Genomic DNA, 25,089 nt, shown 5'->3' with positions numbered 1-25,089 from the left:
CAGAGCACTAACTGCCCTCTGCTTCTTTAACTATAATCTGTGACCAGAAGCCTCCGATCCAGCTTCAAAAACAAGGTGCTTGCTCCAACCGACGTGCAGTCAGTCACGACCTAACCTTCCCCAAAGCTCCCCGTCTGCTCGGTAGATTGTCACCTACCCTTACCACAGGCAGCCTTCTGATGAACGTGGTATCCAACCTATTAGATTTATATAACGAAGCAACATTTGTTTGTCAGCAGTCGCAGAGGAATAAATATTTTCAGTGCAATAGGTCCTGCATTCAAATGCGAGAATTATGGCATTGGAAAGAAGTGGCCACCATTGTCCTGGCAGCTTGAAAAAAGCATGCATGGTGCGCTGAATGTAAGCAAAGCACAGCAGGCCTGCAGTTGAACGGGCCAGTCTGCATGGGAGGTTACAAATGAAGACAAGGCTGTACTAAGAAAGGACGAACAAGGCTATTTACGAAATCAGAAGACAGCATTTACGAAGGACAATGACACAAACCAATGACAAATATAGGCGAAGAGTGGGCGGGGCTTCTATTTCATACTCCAAGTCTCACAGAGCAGCACATGCACGGTGACTAGGCTTGACACAAGTGCAGAAAAAGAGCATAAAACAAATACACAAATGAGGGTACATTTTATTTATTTCACAAACGCGTAAAAATTACTAAACATTTAAATTTTAATAGAAAGCTTGGAGCTCTAATAAATTAAATAGAGGCTACTCCTCATCCATACTAAATTCTGCTTGATGCACCTGCACTGCTCCCACGAATCAATCTTAGGATACTAATTCCATTTTTCGTCTTCCTTCACATTTACAGTAAGTTAGAAAAAAAAATTCAATTGTACATTTTGCTTTTTTATATAAACTTTACTAGTCTGCTAATATTTAATTTTCGAAGTAGTGTCTGACCCGCTGAGGAGGCTTCGCGGACCCCCAGGGGTCCCCGGACCACATATTGGGAACCACTGTTTACACATTCCTCTCCTTTCTGTACCTCCAAAACCGGCGTTGTCACCCGCTCCTCCACCGTAAAACTGCAAACCCCTTTGATGTCCCGCAAAGAGAATAAGACCTTTTGTGCAAACAGGTGGAATCAAAGTACAATGGTCTTACATGCCATGAGGGAAATACATCCCCTGAGTAACCAGTTGGTGGCTTCTTAATGTACGGAAAACACCAGCATGATTTAGCAGAAAGAAAGGACTTCAACCATGTCAAAAAGTGAATTCTCTATACTTCATATGCATTGTCTCAACTTTGACCACTGTGACACTTTTGTGTCTGTGTGTGTGTGTAAGATCATTTTGTTAAGTGTCGTGTGTGTTGGAGAAAAGGCGATGTGAGCACTTGGGCTGCAGACACTGTGCACCCGCTGTTCTATCAGTAAAAAACCACATAACCAGCTAAGGCAACAGACCTGCCATTAATGTGATACTCCTGCAGAAAGTATTTGTGGGTGCCTGTGTTTGTTACTACTTTAAATCCAGACCTTTTGGCTTTACCAACCGTTGTTCTAATCTGTGTCTTGGATTATCTGGATTGTAAATTGCTTCTTCCTTCATCATATGCTTTAATTTGCTTTGTTTCTTTATTGAATTTAAATTTACATCTGGCTTTTGAGCAAAAGAGAATTTAGTTACTCATTTGCTCATTGCTTGTCCGTTTTAACTTCTGCCTTCCCTCGCCACCCCCAACTGCCTGCACCAAAATCATGCATTATTGAGCTTCACTTCTCAGCATTGAAGCTTAGTTCATTTGTAGCAGACCATGGTGCCTGTGGAATGTGATGGAGTAGAATACAGACTGGAGAGGCTAGCCATTAAAGAAGGGGCTAGTCCGCTAGCTGGAAGAAATGATGTAAAACATATTTACCATTTCAGACCTTCCTCCCCACCAACAGGTCTGCTGTTCCAGGTTAGCCAGTCCAATAAACAAATTCCTGTATGGGCCATGAACGTTACATAGGTGCTTTATAGTGCCATAATTGCAGTTTGTGGGTAAGGTATTAAATCATTTTGGTTCAAAAGATGTACTCGCCAAACATTTTTTCAACACACACAAACTGCGCAATCAGATTTTCTTATGGATACATCTGCCAGTGGATTCCTCACCTTGTGAATATCCCCTGCGCCAGCAACATTCGAAAACTTCTGTAGCTCTCCACGAGGACGACGTCACAGAAGCACGGCTCCGTTCGCGGCTCCGCTAACGTCACTGGATCCATAAGAAGACCTCGTCGGCGTGATTACGTCAGTTCCCTTTTTTCCGCGCCGTCTACGCTAACGGTTTTCTGGGACTCTCCGTAGCTTTGGCTAGTTACTTTGTTTTTCTGCTGCTGTCTCTCTCTTTCTTCTTGCTTCCTGTTAAAGATGTCGACAAAGAAGACCGGATTCAAGCCGTGCAGGGAGTGCGGTAAGCACATGTCCATCCCGGATCCGCACGAGGACTGTCTGGTGCCTGTCGTCGGATCACGACGTCGAGGGATGCTCTTGCTGTCGAAAGATGAGTACTAAAGCTTTAAAAGAAAGAGAAGCCAAGTTGTTTATTGCCAGAATGAAAAAAGAGAAGAGAGGTAGAAGACGATCCAGATCCAGATCGAGGTCGGTGTCGAAGTCGACATCGGGGCATGCTTCGAAGTGCAAGAAGCACAAAAAGAAGAGGCATGGTTCTCGACACCGTTCGGATAAAGAAGCGGCTCTGAGATCGACTTTGCCTACTCGACATCGGAAGGACTTTGTGTCTCCTTCTCCTGTCTCTATTCCTGCCTCTTCTGTTGGCCTGACCTCGCTTGCGGCTTCACCGGAGCATTCTCCAGCTCCTGTTCCATCTCCGACGCCGGCTCAGTCTCCGGCTCCAGTTGAAGAAGATCCGGCTCCTGATGAGTCTTCGACTCCGCTGGCTCCACTGTCTGTGCCGATCGGCCAGAGTCCGGTTATGTCTCAGTCTGAGCCATATCCCCCCTTTCCAGGCCTGGGTCAAGATCCATCGCATTATTTGAATGCGATGTATGGAGTCTTCACTAGAGCGATGTACCCCTCTGGAGCACCTTCGGTCCCATGGGTCCAATGGCTTTCAATTTGGGGGATCCTCAAGCCTACGCTCAGGCTCCATTTATGCCTTTTTTCCTGACGACGCCGTCTTGGCAATTCCCGGCGCCGCGGACATCGACGCCGCTTCCATCTTCACCGGCTCGAGCTCGACCTTGTTCGACTCTGGCTACGGCACCGTTTGTCGGTTGCGGCGCCGCCGGTCGTGAGGATTAGGTCCAGGAGAGAAGCTCAAAGAGTCCTGGAAGAACAAACGTACCAGGTTGAGGAGATGGAAGAGGGTGAGCTCATGGAGTCTGATGATTTGTTTGAAGAGTTGAAAGAGGCTAGTGGCCTGGATTTATCACCAAAGTGGGAGATTACTCCTCCAGCTGATAATCCCTCTAAAGATGTGGCTAAAAGCAGCGGAGCTTTTGGATCTACAGCTACCAACTGCTGAATTCAAGCCAAACATCCTCTCTGAGGTTTTACATTCTCCCTCCTCTGTCAGAGCCCTTACTACCATTTAATGAGGCCATCACTGAACCAGTCATGGAGGTATGGCGAAAGCCCTTTTCAGCTCCTGCGGTCTCTCAAACTGTGGCTAGAAGGTATAGGGCGGCTCCAGGAGATCCAGACTTTCTTACTTCCCATCCTTCTCCGGAAAGTCTGGTGGTTCAGGTTGCTTGCTCTAAGAGGTCTTCAGGTGCCTATCCTCTGGTCCCTAGTGACAGGGATGCTAAAAAACTTGACCAATCAGCCAAGAAAGTATTCTCCTCGGCCAGTATGGCCTTAATCGACAAATGCCACCGGTCTTTTGGGCCGTTATATCCATACTCTCATGGATTCCGCTAAATAACTGGCCCCTAAGTTATCTGAGGAGGACAGACAGAACTTTGATGAGGTGCTGTCAGACACTCAGGCGGCTGCACGTCAGGTTTTCCAGAGTGGCCTGGATACTGCGGACTCTGTCGCTAGAGTTATGGGCTCTTCTGATGTGCAGGCAACGCTTCTGGACCTGCCTTTTGACGGTTCTGGGCTTTTTGGAAAAAGGCTGATGCTGCACTAGAGAGATTTAAGGAAAGTAAAGCCACAGCCAAATCTCTGGGTCTGCAGTCACAACCTAGGGGTGCTTCTAGGAGGTACAGAGTCTTTGGAAGGTCGTCCTTTCGGACCTACAGGCAGCCCCAGCAGCAACAACAGCAACAGAACACCCTGTATAAGAGCTACAGGGGCAGAATCAGAGGTCGTGCTCTAGGTCGAGGTCTCCTCCTCCTCTTCCTCCATTCCTCCCACCACTGCAAAGCAGCCCTAGATCCACCATTCTGGATCATGTTGGTCCTGGGGGGGGGGGGGGGGGGGGCGGCGGCGGCTTACCCATGTTCTACAAGATAGGGAATCGGTCACTTCAGACCTTTGGGTTCTAGATCTTATAGAAAATGGGTACGCCCTTCCCTTTCGGGAATTCCCTCAGAATTACCCTCTTTGACAAGGCACTTGCTCGGAGGACCACCTTCACCTTCTTCTCCTGCAGGAGGAAGTCCTTTCGTTATTTAAAAAAAAAAAAAGGTGCAATAGAGGTTGTTCCGGGGCAGAAGAGGGGTCAGGGATGCTACTCCCGGTATTTCCTAATTCCGAAAAAGGATTGCAGACTACGTCCAATTCTGGACCTCAGGATCTTGAACCTTTTTCTGAAGCGAGAGAAGTTCAAGATGCTCACCCTTGCACGGGTTCTTCAAGCGCTGCTTGGTGTCGATCGACTTGCAGGATGCGTATTTCCACATCCCTATCCTGAAGTCGCACAGGAAGTATCTCCGTTTTACGGTAGGGTCGCAACATTATCAGTTTGCGGTCCTTCCGTTTGGTCTTACTACTGCACCTAGAGTCTTCACCAAGGTGATGGCAGTGGTGGCAGCCCATATCAGGTCTGGGATTCCAGTTTTTCCCTATCTGGAAGACTGGCTGATCAAAGCGGAGTCTCCAGAGAAGGTGCTTCATCATCTGCAGGATACAACCCAGCTGTTGCACAAATTGGGTTTCTCGATAAACATGCCCAAATCTCACCTGGTGCCCTCTCAGCGCAACCTGTTCATAGGGGCGGTACTGGACACTACTGTGTGTCGAGCATTCCCATCTCCACAAAGGATTCTCGACGTACAGGAAATGATTCCCTTTTTTTTTTTTACAATGGAGCGGTCGTTCCAGTCCTGAAGGTCCTTTGTCTGCTCGCTCTGTTTGCTTCCCGCATTCTGTTGGTCAACCATGCACGCTGGCACATGAGGGCCCTCCAGTGGTGCCTCCACAGGCCGTGGTATCAGCACAAAGGAGATCTCAGGGAGTCTGTGAGGATCTCCAGAGAAACTGCAGCGGATCTGTCTTGGTGGAGCGTGGAGGGCAATCTGTCTCAAAGGAAAGCCCTTCCATCTGCTTCCATCGGTGGCCCCAGTGATAACGGATGCATCCACTTTAGGGTGGGGTGCGCATCTGGGGGATCTGGAGATAAAAGGTCTTTAGTCTCCAGAGGAAAGGTTGCTTCACATCAACCTTTTGGAGTTGCAGGCGATACGTTTGGCACTCAAGGCCTTCCTCCCTTCCCTACGCGGTCCATCGGTTCAAGTCCCGACGGACAACACTACCGCGATGTGGTATGTCAACAAGCAGGACGGTGTGAGGTTGCGTTGTCTCTGCAGAGAGGCAGTTCGTCTCTGGTCCTGGGCTCAGGATCCGGATTGGCCAAGAAGGGTGTGGTATACAGATCTTCTCCACCTCTCCTCGTGCCCTTCGCTCCGTCTCCCTCTGAGGGCAGACCTCCTCTCGCTGTCGGAGGGGCAGGTTCTACACCCCCACCTCCAGAGCGTACACCTTCATGCCTGGAGATTGAAAGGGGCAACCTGAATTCTTTCTCTCCCGCCTGATGTGGTAGATGTAATATTGTCTGCCAGACGTCATTCCACTAAATCTATCTATTCTTATAGGTGGTCTAAATTTGTTCTTTGGTGCGGGGAGAAGTCTATTGACCCTTTGAAGGCTCGTTTGTCCAACATCCTTCAGTTTGCTTTCTCTTGCTCAGCAAGGCTTTGCTGTAGCTACTGTAAAGGGATATTTGTCGGCTTTCCTTTGCTTGCCGGATCAGCCGTCTTTATTTAGGTTGCCTATTGTATTACGATTTCTTAAGGGCCTTACCAATAAGTTTCCGCCTACTCCTTTTATTGTGCATCAATGGGACTTCAATCTTGTCTTAACTTACCTTTATGGGTTCTCCTTTCGAGACCTTGCACAAGTGTCCCTTAAGGCTGTTGTCTTTCAAAACGTTTTTTCTCATTGCTATTACCTCGGCAAGGAGGGTAAGTGAGGTTCAAGCTCTGAGTTCGAAACCCACGTTCTTGACCATTCATGCTGAAAGAATGGTTCTCGGGACCAGGGCTGCTTTTCTGCCTGAAGTGGTAACTCCCATCGGGGCAGTCCATTACCCTTCCTACCTTCTATCCTCCCCCTCACCCTTCCAAGGAGGAGGAGCGGCTTCACTGCTTGGACCCTAAGAGGGCAGTGAGCTTTTACCTCGATAGGACTAAGGACTTTCGAGTTGACGACCAGCTCTTCGTGGGCTTTGTTGGCTGCAGGGAAGGCAGAGCGGTGCACAAGCGCACCCTTTCCAGATGGATTATCTTGTGCATCAAGATTTGTTACTCCGTGGCCGGTAAGGAACTTCCAGAGGGTATAAGAGCTCATTCTACCAGGGCAAAGTCTTCTACTTCTGCCTTGTCTAGAGGTGTTCCTGTGGAGGACATTTGTAGGGCAGCAACTTGAGCCTCCCTCCACACTTTCGGGCAGCATTACTGCTTGGATTCTGAGGTGAGGAGGGACGGACACTTTGCTCGTTCCGTCCTTCAGGACTTTCTGGTATAGAAGGGTGGACACCCTCCTCCGGGAGTGGGACTGCTGTAGGAATCTTTTCACAAGGTGAGGAATCCACTGGCAGATGTATCCATCAGAAGAACAAGTTACTTACCTTCGGTAATGCTTTTTCTGGTGGATACAGTATCTGCCTGTGGATTCCTCACTGACCCACCCACCTCCCTGTTGTCCACCCTTGTATACCTACAGTAGTGAGGTTTCAAAATTCATTTATTACTGTCAAAGGAAGAGTGCTATTTCTTTTCCCTTCCTGTGTTATCTTCACACTGTTATTTTGTGTATTATGTACTGTGTATACTGTATGTATATATATATTGCTGTCAGTCCGTCCGTGTGCCTCGAAGGCACGGAAAAAAGGGCGGAACTGACATCATCACGCCGACGAGGTCTTCTTATGGATCCAGTGACGTCAGCGGAGCTGCGAGCGCAACCGTGCTTCTGTGACTTTGTCCTCGTCGGCGTGGAGAGCTACAAAAGTTTCCGAATGTTGCTGGTGCAGGGTATATTCACATGATGAGGACTCCACAGGCAGATACTGTATCCACCAGAAAAAGCGTTACCGAAGGTAAGTAACTTGTTCTTTGGGAATGCTAGCCTGCTCTATACAAGTTAATTCATACCAATACAATTGACTTGTATATGTACGATTACAAATAAGAAATGGATTTCCATTATATTTGAGTCTTCTGTTTTATATCTTGGAAAACTAGGTGATTTGAAAAAAAAAATTAATGGGTTATTAACATGGTGGTTCAGCTGACAGTGGTTATTTGAAAGTAAAACGTTGCAAACCAGACCGTCTGTTGGAAGCCTTGACTACACCTTTAGTTGCTTTGTGATGCATGTTGGTGGCTGAGGGGGTAGGAATTGACGAAAGTTTAGGGATAAGGTTTTTAGCCAGTGTCAGAGTTGCTTAGTGGCTAATACAGAGTAGACATGAACAGAAATATTCTACCTTCTATGATTCTGGCAGAATACCATGTAGAATAACTAGAATTACAAGTAAGTTACTTATTACCCTTATAAATCCTGCTCTAATTGGGTCTAAAACCTTCCTTTTGTTGTTTCAGAAAACTCTTTGTGGGAGGCCTGGACTGGAGCACTACTCAGGGTGAGCTCTAAATTCCTAGTGCATTTGAGTTTGCAATATGTTTTTTGATATTTAGACTGTCGCTATACGTAAAGCAGACACTTGGAAAATGTGTGATTTGGAAGGATGTGCCCAATCTTGCATATATGTCTCCTTTCTCCACTGTTCTCTCAATGCGGAGCTATGCCAAGCACAGATGTTTCTAACTAGGATTAACACTCTCAGGTCTTGTGGTTCTTCATTCATGGTCATACATGTGAACCTGTCTTGCTGTCACTACACCAGGGTGAGACCTGTGAGCGGGAGAATAACTGAACAGCGCTGCTTTAAAAGCTTTTAATGGCTCAAAAGTAACATTTAAAAAAAAATTCTAGCTTTGTTCTTCTTTTTCCCAGTCTCCCTTGAGTTCCCGTAATTCTTTTTGCAGCGCATGCCATTATTATTGTTTTTTCACCCTGCAGTGCTTTATGTTCTCACCATTTAGTTTTTAATCTCTCTGCCAGTGCCTTTTGGAGGAATAAAATCATGAAGTAACATGTTGTCTCCTAGATTCCCTCTCCATTATCAAGTGTAAAATAAGTTGTACTGCTGTCATATAAGCAACACGGGTGGTGGGGGTGTTTACCTTGGGGCAAATTCGGGGAAGCTTGGCTCTTCTGTCATGTGATGCACTATCTCCAGAGGAGTAAGGTGGGGTTCTCTCTCTTCCACAGCTGCTGGTGTGATAGTCTGATTTCCCCTTAGGGGCCCTCAGGCCTTTTATCAGTCCATGCTTCAAGTCGAGGCACCGAATGTAGAGACATTAGACGTTGAGGGTTACAGGAACTTATGTCTGTTTCTTTTGGCTCTTCCTCTGGTTTCTACGTAAAGACCGCATGCACTACAAGAGGCTATCGTATGTAGTAGACAGGCCATATGAGGACAACCAGTGAGAAAAATAGTCTGGAGGTGACCTATATCGATGTCCGAACTTCCCTTCTGCTACACTCCTCTACTGAAGAGCACTGGCCAGCACCACTGGCTGAGGAGAGCTGAAGTACCTAGTAGTCCAGAGGATGCATCTGTACCATCGTCATTCAACCTTTTACTCCATTGCAACCTCCACTGGCTCTAACGAAACACAAATCAAAGAAGTATAATTATCACTGATGAGCTTTATAACAAGCTGATGAAAGCTTTTGACGGATGCCACTGATCTTCGAGGCGCATGAAGTCTGAGACACCTTTACTTTAGCATCTGAAGAGTGGTTTCTGAGTTAGATCTCAGAGCTTATTCACCCTCTAAAGTCTACTGGAGACGACCCGCTATTTCATGAAGTAACAAATGGAGCAGTTAGAAAATGTAATCTTGTACAGCATCGGTCCATGGAAAACTGGCTACTGGTGCACTGTGCTAGACTAAGACACCTCAACTGAGGTCTCAAAAAACAGGTTTCGCTGATCATTTGGATGTTTTGATATTATTCATTAAGAGAGACGTTCTGTCCTCATTGTTTCTCGAAGAAGCCTGTTGTGATGATATAGTATATGCATAGCACAGAAAGTTCCCTTGTTTCATGGAGGTGGGTTGCCTGCTCCAATCCAGGGTACTACCCTTCTGGCTTAATCTACACATCAGGTTTTCACCAAATGTATGGCTCCAGTAGCTGAATAACTTCAAAAAAGTTTTGTGTGATCTAACAGTATGTAATCATTTGGTTAATCGAAGACCTACCCGACAGCAAGCCCAGAGTATGCTAAAGAATTTGTTGGAGATGCTCTCAAACTCTACATCTGGCAGTCAGTACGAAAAAGTCTTAGTCCAGACCAGGACATCATATCCTAGGAGCCAGGAGTTGTACAGATGAAGGGATAGTATTTTTATTTCTTGTTAGAGGAAGCAAACCAATACGTCGGTGTCAAAACTAAAAGCAATAGTCTGGATTGGCAAAGCATTGATGGGAAGTATATCTTATTCTTCTATTACCCATATGCCATCTTTGAAAGAAGACCGCTCGTGAGCAGTTAACCCTATCGTGGGAACGAGTAAGCGCGGACTGGGACAATGTGTTAGTAATCACCTCCCAAATGAAGGAGGCGCTGCAGAAATGTAAAAGCGATGACCATAAATTCACAGGTCAAAATTAATCCTGCCCCCGATCCCTCACCCACTGCACCCTTCCACTGCAAGTCTTCATAACAGAGGTTTCTGATGGATACTTCTGCCTGTGGATTCCTCACCTTATGAATACCCTCTACGTCAGCATTCCGCGGAAATTCTAGCTCTACCACGTCGATGAGGAAGTCATAATGCTACGGCTCCGCTCGCGGCTCCGCATGACGTCACCGGAGCCATAAAAGAACCCTGTCGGAGTGATGTTGGTTCCCTTTTTTTCAGCGCAGTCGACGCGCAACGGGTTTTTCTAGGGGCTCTCCATTTTCTTTAGAGCAAACTTTGTATCCTCAAGGATTTCCAATGGCTACTTCTAGGAAGACTTTGTTTAAGCCCTGCAGGGAGTGCGGCGGTCACATGTCAATCACTGACGATGAAGATTGTCTTTGGTGCTTATCGTCGGATCACTACGTCGAAGAATGCCGAAGCTGCAGAAAAATGAATCCAAAGACCATTAAGGAGCGCGAGGCTAAGCTGTTTATGGCCAAAGCCAAAAAGGAGAAGAGGGGTCGTAAAAGAGCGAAGTGGTCTTCTTCTCATACTTCGAAAGTGTAAGAGGAGACATGGCTCTCTGCACCGTTCGTCGAAGTTCAGGGCTTCAAGGTTGCCTTCTCCAGCTAAGCGACTTCGAAGAAAGGTCTTTGTTTCTCCGACTCAATCTCCACGGGTGACGCCGATTCCATCTCCTGTTCCGAGGTCGCCGGGGTTGAAGGGCTCTTCGTCGCATGAAGGATCTCCGGCTCCTGCTATGTCTCAGACGCCCAGGGAGTCGTCTCCAAGCCTTGTGGCTTCACCTGTGCGGGAGCCTTCCCTGGCTCCGCAGGCTCCAGTTCAGCCTCAGGTGGTTCAGCTTCAGAAAGGTACGGATCCATATTCACCTTTTCCTGTTCCTGGATCCGACCCAGCGCATTTTATTAATGCGATGTTTGCCAGGGCCACTACTCCATCTGGTGCGCCTTTCGGGCCCCGTGGGTCCTTTGGCCTTTAACTTGGGTGTTCCTCCCCACTATCCTCAAGCACCCTTTATGCCATTCTTGGCGTCGACTCCGACTTGGCATTTCCCGGTGCTGAGGTCTTCCACTCCCGCACCGCAGACTCCATCGGCTGTCGAGTTGGCGCCGCCTCGAATTTGATCGACGCTGAGGTTTGAAGCTGAGGCTCCTCCATCAACGCCATTGATGTCATCACCGGCTCCGCGCTTGGCGCCGCTGACGCCAATTTTTAAACAGCGCTCTAGCAGGGAGGCGCAGAGCCTCCTTGAGGAGGAGGAATATGCTCCGGATCAGGAGGAAGGAGAAATTGAGTCTGTGTACGAGTTTGAGGGCTTACAGGAGGCCAGTGGGTTAGATAATTCTCCTGAATATGATCTTTCTTCCCCGAAGGCTTGAGTGTTACAAGACATTGCTCCTTATCACATGGTGATAAGGAAGGCAGCTGTTTTGCTTGATCTGCAACTTCCTTCAGCGGAGTTGAAATCAAATATCCTTATGGAGGTTCTTAATACATCTTCAGCCTCTGAACCGCTGTTACCCTTTAATGATGCCTTAACGGAGCCTATAATGGAAGTTTGGCAGTACCCTTTGTCTGCTCCGGCAGTTTCTCGTTACATCTCAAGAAGGTACAGGCCTGCTCCTGGGGATCCAGCTTTCCTGTCATCGCATCCATCTCCGGAAAGATTGGTGGTCCAGGCTTCTTGTTCGAAGCAGTCTTCTGGTTCTTTCCCTACCATACCTGGTGATAGGGATTTTAAAAAGATGGAGTAGGCAGCAAAGGTGTTCTCTTCTGCTAGTATGGCTCTGAAGGCCACTAATGCAACCTGTCTTCTTGGGAGTTATATCCATGCTTTGATGGACTCAGTCAAGCAGCTAGCTCCAAAGTTGCCTGAAGAGGATCGAAATCATTTCTTGGAGGCCCTTTCTGATTCTCAAGCTGCGGCCCGTCAGGTGATACAATCTGGTCTAGATACTGCTTACTCTGTGGCTCGTGTGATGGTGGTCTTCTGTGGCGACAAGAAGACAAGCCTGGCTTAGATCGTCCAGATTTTCTCCTGTAGTTCAAGCGACTTTGGTGGATCTGCCCTTTGATGGGTCAAGACTATTTGGATCAAAGGCTGATTCTGCCTTCCAGTGTTTTAAGGATAGACTGGCTACTGCAAGGTCTCTGGGCCTCCAGGTGCAGTCCAGAGGATACGGCTACAAGCGGTATCGTGGTTTCGGAAGAGGTGCTTCCTTGCGTGGCTACCAGCAGGCTCAACTGGGCCAGCAGCAGAACCCTTTGTACAATTTCGTACAGAGGGAAGAATAAAGGGCGTCTTGGGGGAGCCTCTCGGCAGCAATCCTCCTCCACTTCTCCTCCCGCCACCGTTTGTACTTCAGGAAAGCAGTTCTAGATCCTCCATCTTAGAACATGTTGGTCCGGTAGGGGGTCGGGTGTTCCACTTTCTACAAGATTGGAAACTGATCACTTCAGATCATTGGGTTTTAAATCTTGTAGAGAATGGGTACGCCCTCCCTTTTTTGGAGTTTCCTCCTCCTTACCCTCCTCGCCATGGTTGGTGTTCAGAGGACTACTTGCTGCTTTTGCAGCAGGAAGTTCTTACCTTGTTACAGAAAGGTACGATAGAGGTGGTTCCGGAGCAGGAGAGGGGTCAGGGATGCTACTCCCGGTATTTCCTGATCCCCAAAAAAGACGGTCGATTAAGGCCAATCCTGGACCTCAGGATTTTGAACCTTTTCCTCAGACAGGAAAAGTTTGAAATGTTGACCTTGGCTTAAGTTCTTCTTGCTTTGCAACAGGAAGACTGGATAGCGTCCATCGATTTGCATGATGTCTATTTTTCATCTTCCCATTCTGAAGTCGCATCGGAAGTATCTCCGGTTCATGGTAGGGTCGCTACACTATCAGTTTGTGGTTTTTCCGTTCGGTCTCACTTCCACGCCTCGAGTCTTTACAAAGGTGATGGCGGTGGTAGTAGCCCATCTCAGGAGGTCAGGGGTTCCCGTTTTCCCCTACCTGGACGACTGGCTGTTGAAAGCAGTCTCCAGAGTTGGTGTTACACCACTTGCAACTGTTGTTCAACTTGGGTTTCTTGATAAATGTACCCAAATCTCATCTGGTGCCTTCTCATTGCTGCTTGTTCATAGGGGCAATACTGGACACTACTGTGAGTCGAGCTTTCCCACCTCCGTGGAGGATTCTCATACAGGAAATGATTCCTTTATTTCACGATGGAGCGGTTGTTCCAGTCCTGAAGGTTCTACGTCTGCTCGGTCTGTTCGCTTCCTGCATACTGTTGGTCAGTAATGTACGATGGCACATGAGGGCACTCCAGTGGTGTCTCCGCAGGCAGTTGTATCAGCACTGAGGAGATCTCGAGGAGAAGGTCAATCTCCAGAGAAGCTGCAGCAGAGTTGACTTGGTGGGGTGTGCAGGGCAACCTGTCTCAAGGAAAGCCCTTTTCAGCTTCCTCCACCTGTGGCCACAGTGATCACGGATGTCTCCACTCTAGGGTGGGGTGCTCATCTGGGGGATCTGGAGGTCAAAGGTCTTTGGTTTCCAGAGGAAAGGTTGCTTCACATCAACCTTTTGGAATTGCGGGCCATACGTTTGGCACTAAAGGTTTTCCTTCCTTCCCTTCGCGGTCAGTCGGTTCAGGTCCTGACGGACAACACTACCGCAATGTGGTACATCAACAAACGGGGAGGTGTAGGGTCGCATTGTCTGTCGAGAGGCTCTGCGGCTCTGGTTCTGGGTTCATAACCATCGGATTTGTGTGTTTGCAAATCATCTAGCCGGTGTGCTGAATGTTCGTGCGGACAGTCTGTCGGCATTACTCAGCCGATCACAAGTGGGACTTCATCCGGAGGTGGTCCTTAGCATCTTCCAAATGTGGGGATCTCCTCGGTTGGACCTGTTTGCCACCCACGAGAACGCGCACAGCCCGTTGTTCTGCAGTCTCCAGTTTCCGATGCAGAGAGCGCTGGGGGGGCGCGTTGCAATTGGATTGGAGCTCACAACTCCTTTATGTGTTTCCTCCCATACCCTTGATTCCTCGGGTTCCGAGGAAGTCGCCAAGACCGGGCCCGAGTCATTTTGATAGCCCTGGATTGGCCAAGAAGGGTGTGGTACATGGATCTTCACCTCTCACTGCACCCTCCGCTCCGTCTCCCTCTCAGGGCAGACCTCCTCTTGCAGTTGCAGGGGTAGGTTCTTCATCCCCATCTCCAGAGCCTGCACCTTCATTCCTGGAGATTGAACGGGGCAACCTGAGTTCCTTCTCTCTCCTGCCGGATGTGGTGGATGTTATCTTATCATCCAGGCGACACTCCACCAAGTCTGTTTACTCTTCCAGATGTTCTAGATTGTTAAATGGTGTGGAGAGAGATCCATTGATCCTTTAAAGGCACACTTGTCGGACGTTCTTCAGTTGTAACTTTTCTTGGCCCAGCAGGGTTGTGCTGTGGCTACTGTTAAGGGCTATTTGTCGGCTTTTCTAGGTTTGCCAGACCTGCCGTCTTTATTTAAGTTCCCCATTGTCATGAGGTTCATTAAGGGCACATTTTATTGTTTTTCAAAACTAGCATATCAGGTCAAATCTTTTCACAGTTGCTGCTACATTTCTCCTGACATATTCATATTAATACATTTCCATATATCCCAGAGTCAAATTATTTAATCATGAACTAACCCCTCCTCCCTCCCCTGTGAGTCGCATCTGACGGTATAGCTACGTCCAATCCAATGTGTTCTATACAGTGGTTTCAAGCTAGTGTGGTACCCCCCTCCACCCCACCCCAGTGGTGTTCTCCATTTTCCTATCAATTATTCCTTTTTTCCATAAGATGGCTATGGGGCTCCAGGTGCCGGTGAACCCCAAGGTGTACCATCTCCTGTGGCTTCCTCCGGGTGTTTCAGGTTATGCACTGTTGCTTCCCAGGCTCTAGCTCCATCCAGCGATCCTACCCCTCTCTAGGGCTTCCTGAGCAGCACAGTTCCCTCGCAATCCGCCCACTTCTCTAGTTCCCTTCGCCATGCATCTACGCTGGGGCCCCCGGGCTTTTCTTTTTCTTTTTTCTTTTTAAATATCTTTATTCAGATTTTTTTCAACAATTATCACCCCGCCCCCCACCCTCCGGAGTCAAACAGATATACAAACAAATTCCTTATACTTCTTAGAATAAACAAGATAAATAAAAGGCAAAAGCATTCTTGTTTATCATACATTTAGTTAATTTGAAAAAAAAAAGATTTTTTAGCGGTTAGTCTTGAGCTAGGCTCCATTGCAAAAGAGGAGTCCAAATGCTCAAGCCCCTCTTGCGCCGTAACTTGCCCTTCCGCTTATAGATGGCAACCTCCAAATTAGACACAGCTAATAGCCTGGCTAACCACTGTTGGAAAGATGGTGCTTTAGGATCCAGCCATGCAGAGGCTATACACAATCTTAAAACCGCCATTGCGATAAAGATAAACTCATTGCCGAACCCAAGGCTATCCGGGTCATCGACCCCTAATAGAATTATTCCACTAGTTAACGTTATCTCTCAATGCAATATAATAGTCAAGAATTTCTCTGTCTTGTTTTAATATTGTTAATCCAATGCAAGTAGCGAAAATATGAATAGTCCGCATTAGACATCATACATCTGGGGCAGCAGGTTCCCTTGCCACTCCCCAATTTAGCTATTTTATCTGGGGTATAGTATAAAAAAAGCAGGTTTTGCCACTTCTGTGAAATTTTCTCCAAATCATCCGAAAACATAGTAATAAGAGAAGAGTAGACTTCTCCTATAGTGTGATTCCTAGTATGTATGACTGTTTCCACTATGGATATTTTTTCACCCAATGGCCTCCCCCCTAGTTTATGTGTAAGAAAATCCCTGATTTGTAGAAATTTTAAAAAATCGCGCCAATCCAAATGATATTCGTTCTTCAGAGTTTCAAAAGATTTGATCCCGGATGGGCAGAAGAGGCATCCTAACTGTACTGTTCCTGCTTTATTCCATCTATTTATGCAATTATCTCTAAAAATAGCGCCCGGAAGAGTTGGATTATCCATGACACTTGCCCTAAGCCTAACATTTTCCTCACCGCCTTCCAAACCTTAAACCCACTGTAGAGGGTTTTAAATGTTACCTTTTTGTGATAGCTATCATGTAGGTGTCTCCATAAATACCCTCTGCTTTTAATACCAAGAATTAATTGGAAAATAGACGGTGTATTATCTTCACACATTGCTTCAACCCCCGTATTTTGTAATAACTCACTACTATAGAGTAGTACCGATGCCCAATAATAAGCTTTTAAATTAGGGAGAGCTAGGCCTCCTCTGTCTTTAGGGAGAGTGAGAAAGCTGTAAGCACACCGAGGTTGAGAATATGCCCAGATAAAACTAGAGAACATACGTTCTATAGACTTAAACCAGTGACTGTTAAATTCAAGGCAGATTGCTCCGAACAAATACAACATTTTCGGGAAATACACCATCTTCACTGCATTCACTCTTCCAATTATAGACAGATGAAGATTGTCTAATCGGTGTAAATCTTTTTGTATTGAGCCCATAATCGGTTTTAAGTTTGTCGACCATATTATCAAGATTAGAGCAGATGGCGGATCCTAGGTATGTAGCTTTTTCCACCACCCGAGGATCATCCATTCTGCTTTTTTTATTTAAAACAATCTGTCTTCCCACGGTTGAGCGCATAACCAGAAACTAGACCAAATTTACTAGCTTCGCTCTCAATAACAGACATTGCTATAATAGGGTCGGCAGTAACAATAGCTATATCATCGGCATATGCCAATGTTTTGGTTGGATATAATTGTAATACAATGGTATTATTTCCCAATTCATTTCCAGTCTTCGGATGAAGGGATGTATGTAAATTGCAAAAAGCAATGGTGAGCATGGACAGCCCTGGCGTGTTCCTCGGGAGATTTGTTAATTCTTTAGTTAAGATTCCATTCACCAATACCACAGCTCTGGGATTAATATATAGTTTTTGTACTGCCTGTATAAAGCCTTCCTTGATCCCAACCTTGGACATAGATCTCCACAGAAATTGCCAGGAGACCCTATCGAACGCCTTCTCGGCATCGAGGAGGATCTGTGCCATAGGGTCTCGCGCAACCTCTGTACCATCAAATAGGGTAATCACTCTCTGAATGTGATTAATGGTTGACCGCCCTGAAATAAAACCGTGTTGGCACTTAGCAACCACTTTGTAAATAATGGGGGCTACCCTATTGGCTAGAATTTTTGAATATATTTTTGAGTCTGCATTGATAAGGGTGATAGGGCGGTATGAGCCTAGCTGTTCTGGAGGTTTTAATCGTTTTAGGGAAGATAACTATTTTTGCCCTAGACCAAGAGTTTGGGGGTTGGCCACATTTAAAAATATGTATGATTAATTCTAATAAAAGATTTTTAATTTGCTCTAGAAACGTTACATAAAATTCGGAGGGGATACCATCCAATCCGGTAGCTTTCCCCTTCGGGAGATTTTTAGTAGTGATTAAGATTTCATCTAGATTAGGTGTTTCCTCCAGCATACTCTGATCTTCCTCAGCAAACTTATCATAATTGCTGCAGTCTAGGTATCTATCAACCTTGGATAAACCCCCCCCCCTACCTTCTTCAGTGTACAGGTCTTGGTAAAATCGCCAAAAAGCTTCTCTAATAGGTTCTGAATCGGAAATATTGCCCTCAACGGAATCATGTATTTCGCCTATAAGATTAGAAGTAGTTTGTTGTTGCATTCGTACGGCTAGCTGATGACCCACTTGTTCATTAACTTCATACACCATTTCTTTTCGCACAATTGCTTCCCTGACAGCTTTGTCAGTAAAGATATTGGTGATTGCCGCTTTAGCGATTGCAACCTGACTTTGGGTTTTAGTGATTTTTCCTTCCACTTTAAGCCCATTTGTTGCTTTTATCAGCTCTTCTTCGGCCAACCTAAGATTTTCCTGTAAACCCCGCATACTTTCCCTCTCTAATTTATTAGCCCTCAACGAATATTGCAGTGTCTCTCCCCGAATCCCTGCCTTTAAGGTGTCCCATACTATTTCAATTGAGGCACTGCCAATATCAGCTAGGAAGTTGGGAATCCATCTTCTGATATGGGAACAATAATTAAGATCCAACAGCAGGGATCGTTCAAAAGTCCAAGGTGATGGTTCTGCGTTTACAGGTGCTATTTCCAGGGTGCTAACTAAAGGGTTGTGGTCTGATAATATTCGAGGCATCTTCTCTATTTGACACTTGGATTTGAGTGAGTTTGACGTTAATACATAATCTATTCTAACATGTATAGAGTGTGGATTAGAAAAAAACGTATACCCTGGGTCGCTAGGATTGGATCTTTGCCAGCCATCCACTAATCCATGTACATAACACATATTCTTCAAAGACTTAAATACTTTAGGTTTGCGGCCTTTATAAATCCAGTCATTTTTCAGGGACCAATCCGATGGGAGATTAATATTAGTCCCCACAGACTATTACGGGTAGAGGCCAATGTGCAAGCTCATTAGAAATTTCGTCAAATAAAACAGAGTCATCGCTGTTACTCCCATATAGGACACACGGTGTTAGCTTCTGTCCTTTTCCATATTGGCATTCCGTAATAGCCCATCGGCCAAATTTATCAGTTTTGGAGTGATTAAAGACATACCCATTGCCCTTGGCTAAAATTGCAACCCCCCGAACCCGTGCCCTCTGTGATGTTGCACACACCAACCTATACCCTAGTGTATTTAAACTATGGCTCTGAGATCCCTCTATGTGAGTTTCTTGGAGGCACACAATATTTTCCCCCAAGTTCGTAATCCTATTGCAACTGTCTGTCTTTTTTTAATGTCATTTAATCCACAGATATTTAGGGATAATATTTTTAACACCCCCATAGTTTTAGGCTAAGTGGACTATATATTACACCTAGTTTGCCAAAAACCTGCTTGTTGTTTTGCCTTTGCCTTCTAGTATTTCCTAATGTACCTTCTCTCGATAGTTTTGACAACCTGTCTGACCCAGCCACTCCCCACCACCCTCCCCTGGTCCCCTCCCCCACCCTCCACCATTCATGGAAGTTACCTGGCCCCCGCAGGGCCAGGAGTTTGACTTCCGTCATCCGATCCCCCATGAACCCGCTGAGCGCTCACCCCTCAGTGATAGAAGAGCTATGGTGATTAGAAGACTAAATACCCCCTCACAGCAATACTAATCAAAATACCAACATCCATGCATCCTTTAGCAGAACTAACACAGTTACAATTAAGTTCATTGTTTGTGCCCTGCAATATCCTCTAGATGTTTTTAGCCTGTATCTCTGAAATGAAGCTTCTAGTAGTCACTTGATAAACACTTTTAAGTCTGGCCGGGTTCTGCAAGTATACCGTTGCCCCCAGCTTCTGAAAGGGTCAAAGAGCTGTCGAAGTCTCCACCTGCGCTCCACCGTAGCATGCGCAAAGTCGGGACGGGTGAAAAAAGTTATTCCTTCAAATGAGCGTTTGTTGGTGGGTCTGGCCAAATCATAGAGAGCTTGTCGAAGCAAAAAGTTGCCAAAGAATAGCAGCATGGTCCTTGGATGTTGCTGAGTTGTCGGGGCGCGTTTGCTAGGGAATAAAGGAAACCTATGAGCTCTCTGGACTTCTTTGTCCCAATCTTGTAATTCTGGAAATGCCCCTTTAAGGAATGTTATCATATATCTCCTTGAATCATCCTTTTCTATACCTTCTGGAATCCCCAGAAAGCGAAGATTCTCCAGTATTTGGGGTGTCTTTCATAGATTCACATGCTTGAATATTCCCCGTCGTCGAAGTCCCACGGTATATAAAAAGCAATAAGTATCATGTGTGTGTATATATATATATATATATATATATATATATATATATATATATATATATATATATATATATATATATATATATATATATATATATATATATATATATATATATAGTTCAAATAACATATCAAGTAAAAATACCATAGGATAGCATTGAGACATAAGAAAGCATTGAGAAAAAGAATCACTTTACTGACATATCACTGTTATTTTATAGTCCAAACTCCAGCCAATCAGGCGCTAGCACCCTCTAGAACCTTCTCCTCAGAGGCTCAGACCCTCAGATTTTCTACCGCACGTCGTGTGAAGGGAGTCTTCCTGAGCTCTGCTCAGTTCTTGATCTGGTTTGAGGTTTTTTGTCTCTCATCATGGCTACAAGTAAGAAATCTCTTTTCCGTCCATGTTCATCTTGCGGAAAGTCAAGACTTTTCTCTGAGGATCCCCATGAGAAATGTATTTATTGTCTTTATCCTGATCATAAGGTGGCCAACTGTAAGATCTGCAGGACTTTCTCTCAAAAGACTTTGAAAGATAGAGAAGGTCGCCTTTTATTATGTCTTCAAAAACTAAAGGAGACAGATAACCCCCTTTCTGAGGTGGAGAGTGTAGCCTCTATCAAAACAGGATTCTCCTCAAAGCGTGGAAGTGTCCAGGACTTGCCATCTCCTTTTCTAAAAAATAAGAGACTTCATCTTGAGGAAGTGTCTACAGGCCAAGTCTCTGTTACCACGCCAGCGCCCCCGAGACTTAGCTCTCAGGCGTCTCTGACTCCGTCAGTGCATGTTTCCAGTCAGAAACGTTCAAAACCCTCCATCGACGAGATCGGCTACTTCATCAGCCTCGTCGACGACTGTATCGAGCAGATATCCTTCGTCGACGACGATGACTTCGTCGACTTCTTCACCGTCAACGGTAGTATGTGTTTCCCTTAAAACTATCTCGTCGACGATACCACTCACCTCTTCGTCTTTGACTGGGAAGCTGGCGCTTCCGTCGACGTCTACAGCTCCGTCGACGATGGTTAAAAAGAAGAGGAAGTCTTCATCGTCGTCGACGACAGGCTCGTCGACGGCAGCTTCATCGTCGACGGCAGCTTCATCGTCGACGGCAGCTTCATCGTCGATTACTTCGTCGACGATTACTTCGTCGACGATCGCCTCGACGACGGTGGTGTCAAATTTTGCGACAATGCCTTTGGTGCCAATGTCAACGCCAGCACCGGGGTCTGTGGACGGCTCCTTGCTGCTACGTCGTAAGGCTGTACTAGATCCAGTCATGTTACCACTGGGGCCTCGACCACCCCGTCAACTATTCGGGGGATGAGGACAATTTTGATTCAGATGAGGACGATCAGTCTGCTTTTCGGGATGCTCATAGTCCCTCTGAGCTCCATATTAAGTGCCAAGACTTTGAGGAGGATGAATACTACGATCAGGAACAAGAGCAACATTCCCCTGCTCCGGTTCCTACGGTGCAGCTTCCTTTGCGGCTTATTTCCAACCTCCAATACATGTTGGAAGATTATAATCGTCGCTTTCCAGCAGCTTCTCAAAGTTCTCCACGTGAAGCGCCATCTGAGGTTCCACCTCCTCCTATATTGCCGACGATACCTACACCATCCACACCTGCACTGCCTTCCAATGCAGCGGATGATAATGTGGATAATCTAGATACGGAAGAGGGTGAGCTTCCGGAGGACGACTATGGCGGACTGGGATGACTACCAAATCAATTCGCCCGCATCACCGCCAAGGTCGCCAGTCAACTCGCCACCTGTCGACATAACAGGGTTCCATCAGCTGATGGAAAGAGCAGCGCAACGCTTTCACCTTCCCATGGTGGTTAGGGAAGAGGACTGTTTCTTGTACGATTTCAAGTCCCAGCCTCAGAAACAAGTACGAGCTGTGCCCATTATAGACTTTATATGGAATGAAGGTATAAAGTTAATGAAAACGCCTAATTCTATTCCGGCGGTGCTTCCACGCCTGGAGAAAAAGTACAAAGCCCTGGATTCTTCCCCAGCCTGCTTAGTGTCTCAACCTAAGCCGGACTCAGTGATTACACAAGCGGCACAGCGCCGCTCCAAAAATCCATCATCTCCAATTTCGGCGCCTCCGGATCGCGACGGCTGTCGCCTGGATGCCATTGGCAAGAAGTTCTCAACCATGGCTTCAACAACGGTCCGGGCTGCGAATTCTTTGGCAATCCTCGGCCGTTACGATAGACAAATGTGGTCGGACATGGCTGCTTTGGTCAAGCTTATACCGGAAGATTCTAGAGCGGAAGCTCAAAAGATCCTGCAAGAGGGTGAGAGGGCGTCATCCGAAATCATCGACTGCTCTGTCGACATTGCATCCACCGGTTTCCGTCAATTGGCGGGTGCAGCTGTCCTAAGAAGACAGGGTTGGCTTCGATCAACCTCATTCCGGCAAGAGGTCCAGGCTAAGATTCTGGACATGCCGTATGACGGAGAGTCGTTATTCGGCCAGCATGTGGAGGATGCTTTGCAAACCATAAAAAAGGACACGGATACGGCTCGTTCCCTCGGCACTCTTCAGTTTAGGAAGCAGCCCTTTCGAGGTGCGCGCGGCCGCGGCACCTTCTCTTCCTTTTGTGGGTCCTCTTCCCAGTACCGCTCCTACATCCAAGGACAACAGCGATACTCTTCACAACCACAGCAGTCCTACAGACAGCAAGCTGGCCGATCATATAGAGGGAAGTCAAATTACAGAGGGAATTCTACCAAAAAACAGTGACTGTGTACGGCAAAAGTTCCTTTTTCCCAGTTTTCCTCTAGTTCCTGTTGGAGGACGAATCTCCCAGTTCTTTTCAACTTGGTCCTCAATCACTTCGGACCGCTGGGTTCTGGATATTATTTCAAGGGGCCACGCCCTAGAGTTTGTGAAGAATCCTCCACGCACCCCTCCATCCGGACCTCCTCCCGCCCATCTCAAGGAACTTTTCAATCAGATCCAGATAATGATAAACAAGGGTGCCATCGAAGTGGTTCCGAAATATCAGAGGGTTGGGGTTCTATTCCCGTTTTTTCCTCATACTAAAGAAATCAGGGGAGTGGCGCCCCATCCTCGATCTAAGGTCGCTCAACAAATTTCTCAAGACCCAATCCTTCCGAATGCTCACATTAAAGGACATCCTCCAATTCTTCTCTCAGGAGGATTTCATGACAACGATCGATCTGCAGGATGCATATTTCCATGTGCCCATTCTGCCACGCCACAGGAAATACCTACGATTTCGAGTGGGTCACAGAGATTTCCAATTCAAGGTCCTACCCTTCGGACTCTGCTCAGCCCCACGGGTCTTTACGAAATTCCTGGCCCCGGTGGTGGCTCATTTAAGGCAAGCGGGTATTCAAATATACCCTTACCTGGACGATTGTCTCATCAAATCTCAATCCTCTCACCAAGCGGCTCTCGATACTCAGCGCTGTCTCGATCTGTTCCAGTCCCTGGGTTTGTCGATCAATGTGCAAAAATCTCAACTCACGCCGGCTATGTGCAAGACCTATCTGAAAGAAACACGTTAGTTAGATTCCTCACCTTAGAATATCCCCAGGTGTCAGACTGGATCCGGAAGATTTTTCGTCAGCAATACCCCTTGCGCGTCGCTAGGCGTCGTCTGCGGCTCCGCGTCCGTCGTCGGCGCCGGAATGACGTCGTCGGAGTACTTAGACGCCGCCCTCGCGCGCTGACGTCAGTTCTTCTTTTTTCCGCGCCAGTAAGCGCAGATCCGGGAGAGCTACCCCTTTAGTCAATTTTTGACTAACTTTTTGATCCTTTTTGATCCTGTCAATCGACTCCGGTGCCGGTAGGATGCCTGGTTTTAAAGCCTGTGCTGACTGTAACCGCCTGATGTCGGTTACGGACCATCACTGCCGGTGCCTGTACTGCTTGGGCCTCGACCACGACGCGGAGTCGTGCTCGGACTGTAAGGCCCTGACCTCGAAGGCTAGACGGGAGCGGTCCCGTAAGCTTCTCGAGATTCGCCACGCGGCTCCGCGCGCCTCTCGAACCCGGTCCAGGAGGAGGTCCAAGGATCGGTCGCGGAGCCGCAGCCGACGTCACCATCGGTCGTCGGGATCCAAGTCTTCGGGTAAGTCGAAGCACTCCAAGAAGTCCAAGAGGCGACATCGCTCTTCGGACTCCCCTCGCCGGTCGCGCGACTCGGCCGAGGGTCAGGGTGGTTCCACCCCCGCGGCTACGGCGGAGCCGCAGGCGCCGCGCACGTCCCCATACCCTCCAGTCCCTGGGACTAACGCGACGCCGGCGTAAGTCAGTGCCTTCCTCTCAGCCATGAGGAACCTGGCTCCGCCGTCGGCGCCCGCTGGTGCGCCTTCGGGCCCCGCGGACCTGACTGGGCTGCCTTGCCTGCCGGTGGCTCCGGCCCCGGCGCCGTTGACGGCTCCGGCCTCGACGCCGCAAGCGCCCGAGGGACCCGTTCTCGAGTCCCCGTCGACCTCGTCACGCCTCCTCCGCCGGCGTCGACACCGGTACCACCCCCGACGCCGACATCGACTCCGCTCGACGTCGTGCCCCAGTTCAGTCCCGCTCCGGGCCCGGCGCCGGTCCGGCGTCTATGGACGCCGAGATCGACGCCGCTAGAGACACATTTTGTCTACCGCCCGGCTCCGTTACTTTCTCCTCTACACCAGGAGTCGGATGATGGGGACTACTGGGAGGGATCCGAGGATCCTATGGCCGCTCAGGCCCAACTGTCCCAGGACTGGGCAGATGAACTGGGGGAGGCCAGTGGTCTGGATACCTCGCCAGACACTGGATTCATCTCTCCTCCGACTGTGGCTTCGGAGGAGGGTGCTGCTTTCTCCGTGGTGCTACGCAAGGCGGCCGCAGCCCTTGGGCTCGAGCTACCTGCCCTGGCTGTGCGGACGAACGTCCTCACTGAGGTGCTTCAGTCTGCAGCAAGCTCCACTGAGCCTCTGCTGCCGTTCAATGAGGCCCTCACTGACGTTCTACAGGGCACCTGGTCCAAGCCCTCCACAGTTCCTCCTGTGGACAGGAA

The 25,089-nt window shown here is 47.6% G+C and overlaps 1 protein-coding gene across 10 annotated transcripts in view; it reads left to right on the top strand.

Moving 5' to 3' along the window:
• Positions 1 to 25,089, top strand: part of DAZAP1 (DAZ associated protein 1) — a 585,407-nt gene that overhangs the window by 43,897 nt on the left and 516,421 nt on the right. For all 10 annotated transcript variants that reach the window (XM_085638285.1, XM_085638289.1, XM_085638284.1 and 7 more), the window contains exon 2: positions 8,027 to 8,067. In XM_085638285.1, the coding sequence (XP_085494411.1) occupies positions 8,027 to 8,067 (41 nt within the window). The remainder of the gene's footprint in view (positions 1 to 8,026; positions 8,068 to 25,089) is intronic.

Source organism: Triturus cristatus, chromosome 12 (genome assembly GCF_964204655.1).
Source record: "Triturus cristatus chromosome 12, aTriCri1.1, whole genome shotgun sequence".
Taxonomy (NCBI): Eukaryota; Metazoa; Chordata; class Amphibia; order Caudata; family Salamandridae; genus Triturus; species Triturus cristatus.
This window is presented reverse-complemented; position numbering and strand designations above follow the sequence as displayed.